This window comes from Microcaecilia unicolor, chromosome 2 (assembly GCF_901765095.1).
Source record: "Microcaecilia unicolor chromosome 2, aMicUni1.1, whole genome shotgun sequence".
NCBI lineage: Eukaryota > Metazoa > Chordata > Amphibia > Gymnophiona > Siphonopidae > Microcaecilia > Microcaecilia unicolor.
The window spans coordinates 502,916,237-502,931,056 of NC_044032.1; the positions used below are offsets into that span (position 1 = coordinate 502,916,237).

General features: G+C 41.8%; 1 protein-coding gene across 2 annotated transcripts in view; it reads left to right on the forward strand.

Annotated features, from left to right (window-relative positions):
- EVC2 (EvC ciliary complex subunit 2) overlaps positions 1-14,820 on the forward strand; it is a 351,907-nt gene that overhangs the window by 32,947 nt on the left and 304,140 nt on the right. For both annotated transcript variants that reach the window (XM_030191177.1, XM_030191178.1), the window contains exons 3-4: positions 1,568-1,633; positions 5,470-5,656. In XM_030191177.1, the coding sequence (XP_030047037.1) occupies positions 1,568-1,633; positions 5,470-5,656 (253 nt within the window). The remainder of the gene's footprint in view (positions 1-1,567; positions 1,634-5,469; positions 5,657-14,820) is intronic.

Sequence of the window (14,820 nt, forward strand, 5' to 3'; positions counted from 1 at the left end):
ATTCTACTATATCTTTTTGAGATACGGAGACCAGTACTGAACACAATACTCCAGGTGCGGTCGCACCATGGAGCGATACAACGGCATTATAACATCCGCACACCTGGACTCCATACCCTTCTTAATAACACCCAACATTCTATTCGCTTTCCTAGCCGCAGCAGCACACTGAGCAGAAGGTTTCAGCGTATCATCGACGACGACACCCAGATCCCTTTCTTGATCCGTAACTCCTAACGCGGAACCTTGCAAGACGTAGCTATAATTCGGGTTCCTCTTACCCACATGCATCACTTTGCACTTGTCAACATTGAACTTCATCTGCCACTTGCACGCCCATTCTCCCAGTCTCGCAAGGTCCTCCTGTAATCGTTCACATTCCTCCTGCGACTTGACGACCCTGAATAATTTTGTGTCATCGGCGAATTTAATTACCTCACTAGTTATTCCCATCTCTAGGTCATTTATAAATACATTAAAAAGCAACGGACCCAGCACAGACCCCTGCGGGACCCCACTAACTACCACTAACATTTAATTTCAATAAATATATAAAAAGTAAATTAAGAAAATGTTTATATTTCCTTTGAATTCGTTTTAACAAATAACTATTTAGACTTTTCTTTAAAATTCAGTTGCAAATTATAGTGTTCAGTGCATCGTGAACACAAGCATTGTTTGTCAGATGTGTCACAATTGAAGAAAAGTTGAGAACTACTGTCCTATGTGTTCATCTCTGCTTTCTCCATGTGCTGTCTATTAAGATGTTTTAATGTGAAGTGTGTTAGCATTGGAAACAACATACTATATTATAGTGGGGACTGTTGTTTGAATGATTTTTGATCTACAGTAATCACATATTGCCTATGTCCAGGTTATTCTTGCTGTATACCACCTTGGGTGAATTTCTTCAGAAAGGCAGTAAGTAATTCAAATTAATTTATCCAGGGGCACTTTTACTAAGCCGTGTAGGTGCCTACACGTGTCAATTTTGAGCTACCGCGAGGCCTTCGTGGTAATTTCATTTTTGACACGCGTCTGCTAAGCGCGCTGGAAAATATATTTTTATTTTCTGGCGCACGGGCAGTAATTGGCATTTTATGCTTGTAGACCATTACTGCCCAGTTACCGCGTGAGACCTTACTGCTAGGTCAATGGCTGGTGGTAAGGTCTCAGACCCAAAATGGATGTGCGGCAATTTTCATTTTGTTGCACGTCCATTTTCGACAAAAATTTTAAAAAAAGGCATTCTGTACAGGTGCACTGAAAAATGATTCTGCATTCACCCAAAGCACGTCTACACTACCGCAGTCCATTTTTCAGCGCGCCATTGTAAAAGGGACCCCCAAATAAATAAATACTGTACATAGATAAGTTTACTGAGACCTGGTATCTGCCATGTATGTTATATGGATACAGTTTTATAACTTCTCCCTCCCCTCCTCCCTTTTATCGAGCATGAGCTTCCTTTGAGTATTCTAAAATGTGGCCAGTTTATTGGGGAATTTCATTTGCTGTTGATAACAAGCTGGTTGACTGTATTTTTCATTTGTTGATGTTTTTACAGCATGAAGAGCTGCAAAGAATTTCAGTATCTTCTGTGAATGGAATAACTTTAAAGAAATGTGGTGTGGTGAGTATTTTTTGTCATTTGTTGTTTTAGGGGAAATTTGATTTGTAGCCACTTGTAGTCTTGTCAAAATAATGAATTCAGGTTTTTTAAAAATGTTAAATAATGCAAAACATTTAGGGCATCATTTACTAAACTGCAGTAAGCTCTAGCGTGTGCTTACCGCAACCTAAAAGGGCTTACCGCAGGTTGCCCTTGGGTGTCCTGCGGTAAGTTCCTAGTCTGTGTACTCAAACCACATACTAAAAATATTTTAAATTTTTCCTTGGAAGAGGCACGTCTGGCGGTAGAGAGGAGTGTTTCTTTGCTAATCAGTTCAGCTACATTATTGTGCGCTAAGGGTCCCTTTTACAAAAGCGCACTCGTGTTTTTAGCATGCACTAAAAATAAGCGTATGCTATATTTCAATGGCCGTCTCTAGTGGTTGCACGTTCTAAAAACTAGTGCGCCTTTGTAAAAGACCCTCTGCTTAGTGCAGAATTAGCGTGAGAGCCCTGACTGCCAACAAAATAGGTGTCGGTAAGTGCTAATGACAACACAGCGCGTGGCAGTTAATGGAAAATGGAAAATCAAACAATTAATCTGACCAATATTCAAAGTGATTTAAGTGGGCTGTAAAGGCTCCTGCCCACTTAAATTGCCTTGTGCCTCCCAGCTGTCAGTATTCAGCGTTATTTAATTGTGCAGAGCTACTGAATATCAGCTGTAGTTAGCCCCGGTCGGGGGTAGTAATACAGATGCCAGTAATTTTCAGCACCAGGACCCACATAGCTAGCCTGCCCAAGTTAGGACGACTCTTTACCAAAACCCCCTTCCCCTCCCAGAATGTCCCCCAACCCCCAAGGGCTTGATAGACCCACCCGGGCCTACCTCCTATCATTGGTGGTCCAGAGGGGATAATGGGAGCAGGAATAAGGCCCACTTACTCCTACCCCTAGCAGTGCTCTGGTGTGGATTAGGAATTGGTTATTGGACAGAAAACAGAGGTTAGGGTTAAATGGTCATTTCTCTCAATGAAAGAGGGTGAATAGTGGAATGTTGCAGGGATCAGTTCTGGGACTGGTGCTATTTAATATATTTATAAATGATATGGAAATTGGAACGATGGTACAAAACTATTCAAGGTTGTTAAAACACATGCGGATTGTGAAATATTGCAGGAAGACCTTAGGAAATTGGAAGACTGGTGTTCTTCTGATGGTTTTACAGCCTGCTTTACTGACACAGACTACTCAGTAATTACTGTGGATTCTTTTGGATTCGTATTAGGTAAATGAGACTTTTATTAGGTTCTGAGATACACAATGATATATATACAATGATTATAACTGAAAAGAAACAATACCTATAAACGATCATTAAATCACTGGTCCCTACATCAAAGCAATGCTAGGAGTTTCTAGACCAGGAAAAGAAGCAATAGTACACTATAATATACATATGTCCATCACTGATCATTACATCATTTGGGCTCTTATCATCAGCTGGGGGGGCCCTCTTCACAGTGAAAGCCAGAAGTTTCTTTGACCAGGAAATATGGTTCTCTGGACAGTTCGTACGTTACTCACAGATGAGCTCCCAATTTCACTGATAGAAACTCCCTTTTTTTATTAGGCTTAGAACTCATGTTCAGAGCTACGGAAAATTACAGAATGCTTGAAAATTTCTCTGTTTAGGTAAACAAGCCATACTGTGGGAATGTGGTCACGTTTCTCAGGCCAGGTAGCCAGTCTGAACTCGAAACAGGCTCCACCTCTCCCTTCACATACCAAATTAATTAGAGCTGTGATTTTATCTTCTTCACACAAACAGAATTCAAAAATACAGACCCCGAGTGCACTTGTCGGTCAAGGCAGAGTTGAAAAACAATCTTTAAAATTCACTTGCATTACAACTGGGCATCCCAATAGCAGATGAAATTTATCATAGCTGCCATCTGTAAGAAGGTATCACAACCCTCACGTTGCTGGTGTACCTTCACTATTTTCAAATCGCCTTCTTTGTTGGCCAGTAAGTTTGAAGTTATGTTTCTTACACACACAGTCTTCGTGCCTGCATTTATAGTTATTTTTCTTAAGTTTAGTGTAGTGGGATGTCAGATCAATGTAAGAGATGATGTAGGAAGTAGAGTTCTTTTTTTTCACATCGGTTTGGAGTGTTGGTGAATTTCTAGTTTCTGGGACAAGATAGAGAAAGATCTTGTATGCACATTGTTTATTTTCCAATTCACATTTTGCCATTTCTGGTTGTTTTGTTCTAAGCGGTTGAATGAGCACAGTTTTCCCCAGTATCTCCAAAGAAATTTGTCTCTCGGCTACTTTAAGAGCTTGTTTTACAATTGCATGGAATTGGAAGGCTGCTTGTTGTATAGAGCGGTGGTGTCAACAAGATAAAGAAGTGTTTTTTATTGAGAAATTGTACAGTCAAGGAGAAGAAACTCAAGTATCTGGAGAGCTTTTGTAGATTTCTACAGGTGTGTGTGTTGGGGGGGGGGGGGTAGATTTGGAATTAGATTACTATTGTCTGACTCAAGAGTGTGGTGTTTGGCCAAACCATGAAATATATAATGAATATGAAGGTATTATGTAGTACTGGAATGCCAACTGCCTAAATTATACGTTACCCATGTAGCTGTTTTTATTTTTTAAATTTTATCTTTATAGCAATTTCAAATACCATGACATAAGGACATATAAAGAAAATGGGTACACTGATAAACTATCTCAGGAAAATGATAAAATGAAAAATAACAGAAATCTAAACCTTCTTAGACTACAAAAATATAGAGGGGCGGAAATTAGAAATAAAATCACAATAGGGAGTAATCACATAGCTCATTTAATGAAAAGTTTTAAAAAATGGTTTTATATCACTGTCCAGACGTGAGCATCAATTACTCTATTTTGTAAATTCTCTGAAATTTCTTTTGATGGTAGCATGATGAGTGTTCAGTAACTTTAATAGTGAATACTAAATTAAAACCTTTTGGACCTTTTTATATAGGCCAGATTGCCCAGCCACAATCATACAGATTTATTCTGCAGGGTGATGTGCTTGTTTACCAGTTATTTAAACACTGATTCTAATTAGTCGATTGTTCTAAGGAAACTAAGGGTTCATGTACTTTTTCAAGGAAACTAGTTAAAATATATTCTTTTTCCCTGAGTTATGTATTCAGTGTGTTCTATCTTTTTCCTCTGCTCGGGGTTTAGGTTAGGATCTAATAATGTTTTTGAGTGTAAATTGTGCTAAACTACAGACCTTCCTAAGGGGTTCACATACTGTCAGAACTGTAAGTGGCAAACGTATTTTCATTGTAGGGACTAAAAATAATGATGGAGGACTATAAAGGAAAAAGGAAAAAAGGTTTTCATTCATACAAAGAAAATGAACTTGCGATCTGGCAGCAGATATGAGGTTGCTTGTGTGCTTCACAGTGGGAAGGTTATGAATTGCACTTCAGGCAGTGCCTTATTAGAAGTTTATTCTCCAGTGCTTCTTTTCTAGGGCTGGCTGCAATTTATAAACTTTGCTTTCAGACCTTGGTTTATCCATTGCTGCATGCATTGATGCCCTAGATTTCAAATAACAGAGTTCTTGTATGTTTCTCACCAAGTAACTTCTTGATGTGTGGGAAGTTAAAATCTCCTGGAGAGTTCTAAATCAAGATGAAAGTGACATATTATCAAGGCATTTAAAATAATCCCCCTCCCCAATCAAAACCTGAAGTTGCATATTTATAGACCAGGCTTCTTCATTATCTGTTGAAGGAAGAGCATCATGTGGTTAAAAAAATATGAAGTATCTAGAAGTATAATAACACATTTTGTCCTTTTTAGGTGACCTATCAACTTGGTACTCCTGCTGCTACTGTACGACTCCTGACTAACAACACCAGCTCATCACCACCCGCAACTGTGTTTGATCTCCTCTTGTTGGACAATGTGACTGGGCTCCGTATTCAGGGTAGCAATGGCAACCAAACTGGAAATGGAACTCAGACCTTCTTTAGAGCATCTTTAAAAGGTGACTATCTAGTGAAAGAGCAAAAAAAAATGCGTTTCTTTTTAATGTTTTCCTAACCTGTTCAGGTTGAGCTGTTCATTAAATAGTGATTATGGGGTCAGTATATAAAGGGGCCTTTTTACTAAACCGCGTAGGCGCCCATGCGTACCAAATGCATGCCAAATCGGAGTTACCGTGTGGCCCTTGCGGTAATTTAAATTTTAGTGTGCGTCCACTACACGCCTCTGAAAAATATTTTATGTTTTCTGGCGCGTGGCAGTTATGTGCGTCAAGTGGCATTTGTCGTGCGCAGATCATTACCGCCCGAGACCTTACTGCTAGGTCAATGTCTTGCAGTAAGGTCTCAGACCCAAAATGGACGCGCGGCAATTTTCATTTTCCCTGACGTCCTCACGGCATTTTTTGTAGGTGCGGTAAAAAATAATTCTGCATGCGTCTACACTGCCGCAGGTCATTTTTCAGCACACCTTAGTAAAAAGGATCCCAAAGTGATTTATACAGCTAGGTGAGGCTACTGACCATTTAAACTGCTTGTCCAGAGCTAACCTGGCATATTCAGTGGCATTTAACTTGATAGTGCCGCTGAATATTCCCGGTGAGGACTAGATTCTATATATCGCGCCTAAAAAATTGGTGCAAAAATGAAATATACCTAGGTGTATTCTATAAAGTACACCTAAATTTAGGCACATTTTACTTTATAGAATAAAGCCTACATTTCCGCACAGTTTATGGAATAACCGAGCACCCCGTCCGTGCGACTAAAATTTAGTTGTGGACAGTTACACCAAGTAAAATTTGGTGTAAATGCCTAAACTAAGCGCAGACCGGGTGTAACAACACACAGAGATTTAGAAATACCCTCGACTCGCCCCTGGCCGCGTACCTTTTTCAACTATGCGACTTAGAATTTATGCAGATCATGTTATAGAATATGCTTAGACAGTTGTGCACGTGAATTTTAATTAATGCCAGTTAGTGTCAATAATTGCTTTAAGTGGCAATTATCAGTGCTAATTGGCTTGTTATGTAACTAAGTTGTGTGCAAATCCAGAATATGACTGGATTTGTGTGCACACAACTTAGTCGCGCTACATAGAATCTGGGGGAGGGGGGTGGGGGTTAGTGCCTAAGCCAAAACTGGCTGTGTTTTTGGGAGGTCTGGTGGCAGAGTTAGCACTTAATAAGTGCTGACATTCAGTGCTTTACCACATAAGGTAACCGCATAAATAGGACCACATAAACCATGATAACATCTTTATGTGGTTCACCTTATGTGGTTAAGTGCTGAATATTACAGTTAACCACATACATTTTAACTGCCTGCTTATGCCTGGATGTTCAGTGGCCAGTGCCCAAACTTGGCCAGCATTGAATATGTGGGTAAAGCTGTCAGCGGCCAAAAAAATGCTGTCTGCCATTGGCTGAATATCTACCCCTATGTGTTTAGTTTTTTTCTCAAATATATTATTTTCATCATCCAGTTGTAAGCCTGCTTAAGATGTGTGCTCTGTTGCTAATAGTCATCATCGGAGTATGTTTTTAAAATTTGACCTCTAATTTCTGTATCAGTGGAAGTAGCATATTTTTAAACACACATTCATTTTTCTCATTTATTATTCAAAATGTATGTTTTAAGTAAAGATTTTTTTTTTTTTAGTTCTTTAATATACTTAAAATTAGTAACCAACATGACTGACAAAGGCAAACGTTTAATTCTGTCTGGTATCTTGGAGGCATACTTTCAAAGCCCTTAAGGTTTTGGATTTTTTACTAAGGTGCACCAGCGTTTTTAGCTTGTGCTAAAAATCAGCTGGCACTAAATGCTGAGATGCCCATTATATTCCTATGGGCGTCTCAGCATTTAGCGCCAGCTAAAATGCTAGCGCACCTTTGTAAAAGTCCCCTTTAGATTTACAAAGTTACATAGCAACCTATGGAATTTTGTAAGTTGTGCTTTGAAAATGAGCCCTTGGTGTGCTAAGAAGTAAAGAAGAATCTAATCTAAAAATTGCATGTATACAGTGGTGGAAATAAGTATTTGATCCCTTGCTGATTTTGTAAGTTTGCCCACTGACAAAGACATGAGCAGCCCATAATTGAAGGGTAGGTTATTGGTAACAGTGAGAGATAGCACATCACAAATTAAATCCGGAAAATCACATTGTGGAAAGTATATGAATTTATTTGCATTCTGCAGAGGGAAATAAGTATTTGATCCCCCACCAACCAGTAAGAGATCTGGCCCCTACAGACCAGGTAGATGCTCCAAATCAACTCGTTACCTGCATGACAGACAGCTGTCGGCAATGGTCACCTGTATGAAAGACACCTGTCCACAGACTCAGTGAATCAGTCAGACTCTAACCTCTACAAAATGGCCAAGAGCAAGGAGCTGTCTAAGGATGTCAGGGACAAGATCATACACCTGCACAAGGCTGGAATGGGCTACAAAACCATCAGTAAGACGCTGGGCGAGAAGGAGACAACTGTTGGTGCCATAGTAAGAAAATGGAAGAAGTACAAAATGACTGTCAATCGACAAAGATCTGGGGCTCCACGCAAAATCTCACCTCGTGGGGTATCCTTGATCATGAGGAAGGTTAGAAATCAGCCTACAACTACAAGGGGGGAACTTGTCAATGATCTCAAGGCAGCTGGGACCACTGTCACCACGAAAACCATTGGTAACACATTACGACATAACGGATTGCAATCCTGCAGTGCCCGCAAGGTCCCCCTGCTCCGGAAGGCACATGTGACGGCCCGTCTGAAGTTTGCCAGTGAACACCTGGATGATGCCGAGAGTGATTGGGAGAAGGTGCTGTGGTCAGATGAGACAAAAATTGAGCTCTTTGGCATGAACTCAACTCGCCGTGTTTGGAGGAAGAGAAATGCTGCCTATGACCCAAAGAACACCGTCCCCACTGTCAAGCATGGAGGTGGAAATGTTATGTTTTGGGGGTGTTTCTCTGCTAAGGGCACAGGACTACTTCACCGCATCAATGGGAGAATGGATGGGGCCATGTACCGTACAATTCTGAGTGACAACCTCCTTCCCTCCGCCAGGGCCTTAAAAATGGGTCGTGGCTGGGTCTTCCAGCATGACAATGACCCAAAACATACAGCCAAGGCAACAAAGGAGTGGCTCAGGAAGAAGCACATTAGGGTCATGGAGTGGCCTAGCCAGTCACCAGACCTTAATCCCATTGAAAACTTATGGAGGGAGCTGAAGCTGCGAGTTGCCAAGCGACAGCCCAGAACTCTTAATGATTTAGAGATGATCTGCAAAGAGGAGTGGACCAAAATTCCTCCTGACATGTGTGCAAACCTCATCATCAACTACAGAAGACGTCTGACCGCTGTGCTTGCCAACAAGGGTTTTGCCACCAAGTATTAGGTCTTGTTTGCCAGAGGGATTAAATACTTATTTCCCTCTGCAGAATGCAAATAAATTCATATACTTTCCACAATGTGATTTTCCGGATTTAATTTGTGATGTGCTATCTCTCACTGTTACCAATAACCTACCCTTCAATTATGGGCTGCTCATGTCTTTGTCAGTGGGCAAACTTACAAAATCAGCAAGGGATCAAATACTTATTTCCACCACTGTAAGCATCTTTAGCGAATAAAAGGTGGAGTACACTATAATTAAAATACAAGTACCAAAATTCATAATCAGTAAGAACAAAATAGAAATAAAACTAAGGGGGTTAATATTTTGAGACATCAAAGTAAATTTTGTGAGTAAAAACAGTGTTTTATGCACAGAAGGTGAAAGAAAAAGGAAACAAAATTGTAGATTTAGCTTACACTTTTTTCAGTAGTAGCTCAAGGTGATTTACATTCAGGTACAGTGGGTAATTTCCCTTTCTCTAGAGGGATTACATTCTAAGGCAATGGAGGGTGAAGGGTAGACAACATTGCTTCACCTGTTGCTTTCCTGGCCTCTGAAGGGAAGATAGGGGAGGTTCAGACATATTGGATAGTTGGCGAGTATTTAACATGATAACTGATCTGGATGTTGATGTTTTGTTGGTACCAGTTTGTTAAGCAGTGCATGTGGCCTCCAGGAAACTCTCAGCAATCAGATTTCTCATGTTTCTAGTTCCCTTCCAAACTCTTGTTGGGCCCATCAATTTTAGTTTGTCATTTGTATAATATTTCATTAGATCATGATGTGTTCTTGATAGGGGTGTTATCTCAGCACCACCAACTTTGTGTTCAAGGTTGCCAGCCCCTTTGCAGAACGTCAAGGTTAGCATAAACCTTTTTCATGGGTTGGAGATTTGATCACCTATGTGAATCCTGGAGATTTGATCACCTATGTGAATCCTAGAGCTGCCTTCATGTCAAAAAAAGCAAAGGTAGTGGTGTCTGGAGTGTCAATAATGTAAGTTAAAGTAAGGAAGCTCAGAGTTTCTTCTGTCACCAGATTCAGAAGCTTTTGTACAGATGTGTTATTGCAAAGTTCCAGTAGACCACGAACAGCCACATTGATTCTTTATCTCCTAGCTGGTTTAAGGGGCATTCTGACTTAGACTGGTGGCGGATGGCGACTCTACACAATTGGATTGTCTCTTGGATCACGATTGCTTCCCCTGCATCCTGCTTCAACAGTCTTGATTAATGCTGGATGGTGAATCCTGTTGGGCATATTTCAGTCAATGGGACGCCATTTTAGTCTAGCCTGGTTTCAGTTTGGTATTCACTTGGAAATTTATATTGTTTTACTTGATAGTCACTAACAGAAAAAAAGAGTAGACCCACGTGATGGGTGTCAGGCTGCAGCTGCTTGGAAAAAAAATGGTGCTTTAGTTTATATGCTGCTCTGTATTAACCAGTTTCTGCTGGTTTGTGTTATGCCCCTGATGCAGCCTTTGAGAGGGTGAAACATGGCTATGTTGGGCAGCTAGAGGGCAATTGTACGCTGATTTTATTTATATGTATTGAATATATTTTGTCTTATTTCATCACTTGGGTCTTCTCTTTTTTTCTGCTGTTCTGGATCTTGCAGTCACTAGGCCTAATTTTCCAAGTAGCAGTCTGTTAGGGATAGGGTTTAACTAGTTGGTAGTTATAATTAGGTAGGTATTTTGCCTTTAGGATTTACATAGTAACATAGTAAATGACAACAGATAAAGACCTGTACAGTCCATCCAGTCTGCCCAACAAGATAAACTAATTTTACATGGTATGTGATACTTTATATGTATACCTGTTTGATTTTCCTTGCCTTTCTCAGGGCACAGACTACTACTACTACTACTATTTATCATTTCTATAGCGCTACAAGGCATACGCAGCGCTGTACACCATACACAAAAAGAGAGAGTCCCTGCTCAAAGAGCTTACAATCTAGACCATAGAAGTCTGCCCAGTACTGTTCTTGTACTAAATTCTGAAGCAAACATCGAAGCCCCTTAAAATTTACACCCCAGCCCATCCCTATCTATTCAGTCACGATCAGGGCGTAGACCGTAGAAGTCTTCCCATCTCCCGTTTCATTTCCCAATTACCGGCGTTGTCACCCAATCGCCTCTAAGATTCCACAGAATCATTCCTTCTAAACAGGATTCCTTTATGTTGATCCCACGCATGTTTGAATTCCATTACTGTTTTCATCTCCACCACCTCCAGTGGGAGGGCATTCCACATATCCACCACCCTCTCCATGAAAAAATACTTCCTGACATTAGTCCTGAGTCTGCCCCCCTTCAACCTCAATTCATGTCCTCTCGTTCTACCTCCTTCCCGTCTCCGGAAAAAGTTCATTTGCGGATTAATACCTTTCAAATATTTGAACGTCTGTATCATATCTCCCCAGTTTCTCACTGTTTGTACTCTGATGGACAGGGAAGGCTTTAGTTATCCTCTTCTGATGATCTCAAGATTGTGAAACAGTGTGACAAGGCAGTGGAAAAAAGCCAGCAGGATACAAAACTACCTAGAGAGAGAAATAACTAGCAGAAGAGAGGAGGTGTTTGTGCCCATGTACAAGTCATTGGTGAGTAATAGCGTAGCCACGGGTGGGCATGGATGGGCACCTTTGGTGTGGCTGGCAGAGCTCCCCAAGCCCTGCCAGCTGAAGAATCCCAGCATCTCTCCTTCCCCTCCCCTGCAGATCTTCTGACATCTCAGCTCCAGTCCCTGAAACCCCCTGTACCTTTAAAAGCCTTCATTTCTTTGCTATCAGTGAGCATCAACTCACATCCACTACTCACACGGGACAGGAGCCTTCCCTCTGACTCATTTTCTTGTTTCCGCATAGGCGGAGCCAGATCAGACAGAAGGCTCAGGGCTGGCGTGTGCAGTGGGTATGAATTGCTCTCTGCCAGCAAAGAAATGAAGGGGGAGAATTGAGAGATGCTGTCACCTGGTGGGAGGGGATAGGGAGATGCCAAGAGTGGGGGGTGAGGTTCTCTTGCTCATTGGGCTCAGGCACACCCAAAATTGGGTGTCTGTGCCCCTGTTGGTGAGGACCCGCTTTGCGAGTTGTGTTCAGTTTTAGAGGTTGTATCTCACTAGGGACATAGTCTTGAAGCTGTTCAGAGGAAGGTAAAAAATATATAACTTTTTTTTTCCCAAATGTTTGTATGAGAAGAGACTTGAAAACCTGAATATGTATATCCTAGAGAAAAGGAGGGACAGGGAAGATAACAAATGTTTAAATAACTTGAAGGGTATTAATATACAAACAGTTCTTTTTCAGAGACAAAGTGGTAGGACATAACTTGAAAGTGGTAGACTTAGGAACAACATCAGAAAATAATTTTTAATGGACAGGGTAGTGAATGCCTGGAATACCCTCTCGGTGGAGGTGATGGGGTTAAAAAAAATAGTGATGGAATGTAAAAATGTGTGAGATAAACACAGAGGATCCCTGTAGAGCAAAAAGGATAGAATCAAAGCAAGACTTAAATGATCGTCATACTTTAAACAAGGCCTAGAGGGCTGTAACCTGCACAGAGCAGCAGGAACTACTCTTCATACCTTATTGGGCAAACTAGATGGCCCATACAGGTCTTTATCTGCCATCATTTACTATGTTTGTCAAACATATTTTTTTTTTTGTTACATTTGTACCCCGTGCTTTCCCACTCATGGCAGGCTCAATGCGGCTTACATGGGGCAATGGAGGGTTAAGTGACTTGCCCAGAGTCACAAGGAGCTGCTTGTGCCTGAAGTGGTAATCGAACTCAGTTCCTCAGTTCCCCAGAACCAAAGTCCACCACCCTAACCACTAGGCCACTCCTCCACGCTAACAAATGTGGTGGCTATAACACACATAGGTGGACATTTTGAAAACACACAAAGTTTTTAAGTTTAAGGACTTTGAAAATGAGCTGCATAGTATATAGAATTATTTTTTTCTTTTACATTACTGAAGTGTAGAATATTCGAACAAATGCCTGGGTCATTATTTTGTTATGTGGAAGGGTGTTGATAAGTAGCTGATTGTGAACAGCTGAGGCCTTCTTCTCTTAGATGTTTACCCCATTCTGTCTCTGTAGAAAAGATAAATCATGCCCCCCTTGTTTTAGCACTGAATTGGCTAGGAGTTAAACAATGTTTCTGGGGTCATTCTTTCTGGATATTGCTATTCCAAAGCCAAACCATATTCTAAGATGACTTTACTGGCCGTAAAACATCCCACCTGTGAAACACTGAACACATGATGAGTATTTCAATTATATAGTATGGGTTCAGTCAAATCTGTAGAGGAATTAAATTGAGAATATCAAAAATTGTGCATGATTTCTGGGTGTTGGAGGTTGGGAAGCAACAATCCAGTATGCGTTTTGAACAAATTCACTGTAGGAAAAATGATGACATAGCCTGTAAATTATTTAAACTTACACAGTAGACTTCTCCAAGGATAAGATGGCTTGCTTATTCTCGCAGATGGGTAGCTGCCGTTCCGCGTCACCCATCCCGACAATATTGCCACAGTAAAAAAATAGAGCTTTCAGACACGCAAGCTGTGTTCCAGCGTGCATGTGCCAGTGCCTTCCTGTCCATCCCGTGAATGTGCAGCTTCAGTTTCGCTTTTTCCTCTTGAGGAGCATCTGCTTTCTTTGGTGGCTTCTCACACGCCCGGTCAGAGCATTTTTTGATTTTTTTTTTTTTTTTTTTTTTTTTTTTAGTGCGTTCGGTGGGGTTTTTTTCTACTTGCTCTTTTGTTTAAAAAAAAAAATCCTTTATTTCTTTAGTATTTTTTGCCCACGTTTCCTTTAGTTTTCGACGCGGGCCGCTTTCAGGCCTGTTTCTCTTTGTTCCTCTTTCCCCTTTTTCAGGCACGATCGCATCTTCTGATTTGGCGTGTGTTATTTTTCCTTCCATGTCCACAGAGACCCCCAGTGGTTTCAAGCGTTGTACTAGTTGCAGCCGGACCATTTTGGGGAAAAACACCCATTCTTGGTGTCTTCAGTGCCTTGGGCCCGACCATAGCCTGGCCAATTGTGTCCTCTGGCCTTCATATGAAAAAGAGGACTTGGGATTCCTGAGAGGCTCAGCGCGTGAAAAATTTTGGAGCCTGGTCCGGTCCTTCGACATTGGCATCGAGGTCGGAGGCATCTGCATTGACGTTGAGCTTCGCACCGACATCGGGAGCCCAGGTAGGGATGACTGCTTCGACGCTCCATGACACTGGGAGCAGTGAGGCATCGAATGGGTCTCCACCTGTCTCGAGGCCTTCTATGCAGCCCCCCCCTCAGGACCGTCCATTGTCAGACCCGACTCCGAGGCGACAGGAGGAATCAACATCCTCGTCGGCACTGAGGAGCATGAGTGACGAGCACCGACACCAATCTACTTCGATGCATGGTGCTGGGAGCTCCGGGGTGCCAAGGGATTCAGCACCCGAGAAGCGTCAACACTGGGGGGACCGCTCCCACTCTATCCAGAAGGTTCTGATGCGTGTGTCTCCAAGCAGCTGAGATCTTGCTCCTCCACCAGCCCCAGCGATTCTGCAGCTGATGCCACAGTATTTCCCGATGGCGGCCCTCAATGAGCGCATTCGAGCCTTGCTCCCTGATCTTCTGGATGGCCTAATGCAACGATGTACATCAGTATTGGGGGTGCTTGTGCCTACCATACCTCCCACTGCGGCCCTACCTGGCCCTCAGCCTGCGGTGTGGTCTCCGATGCTGGCGCTGCTT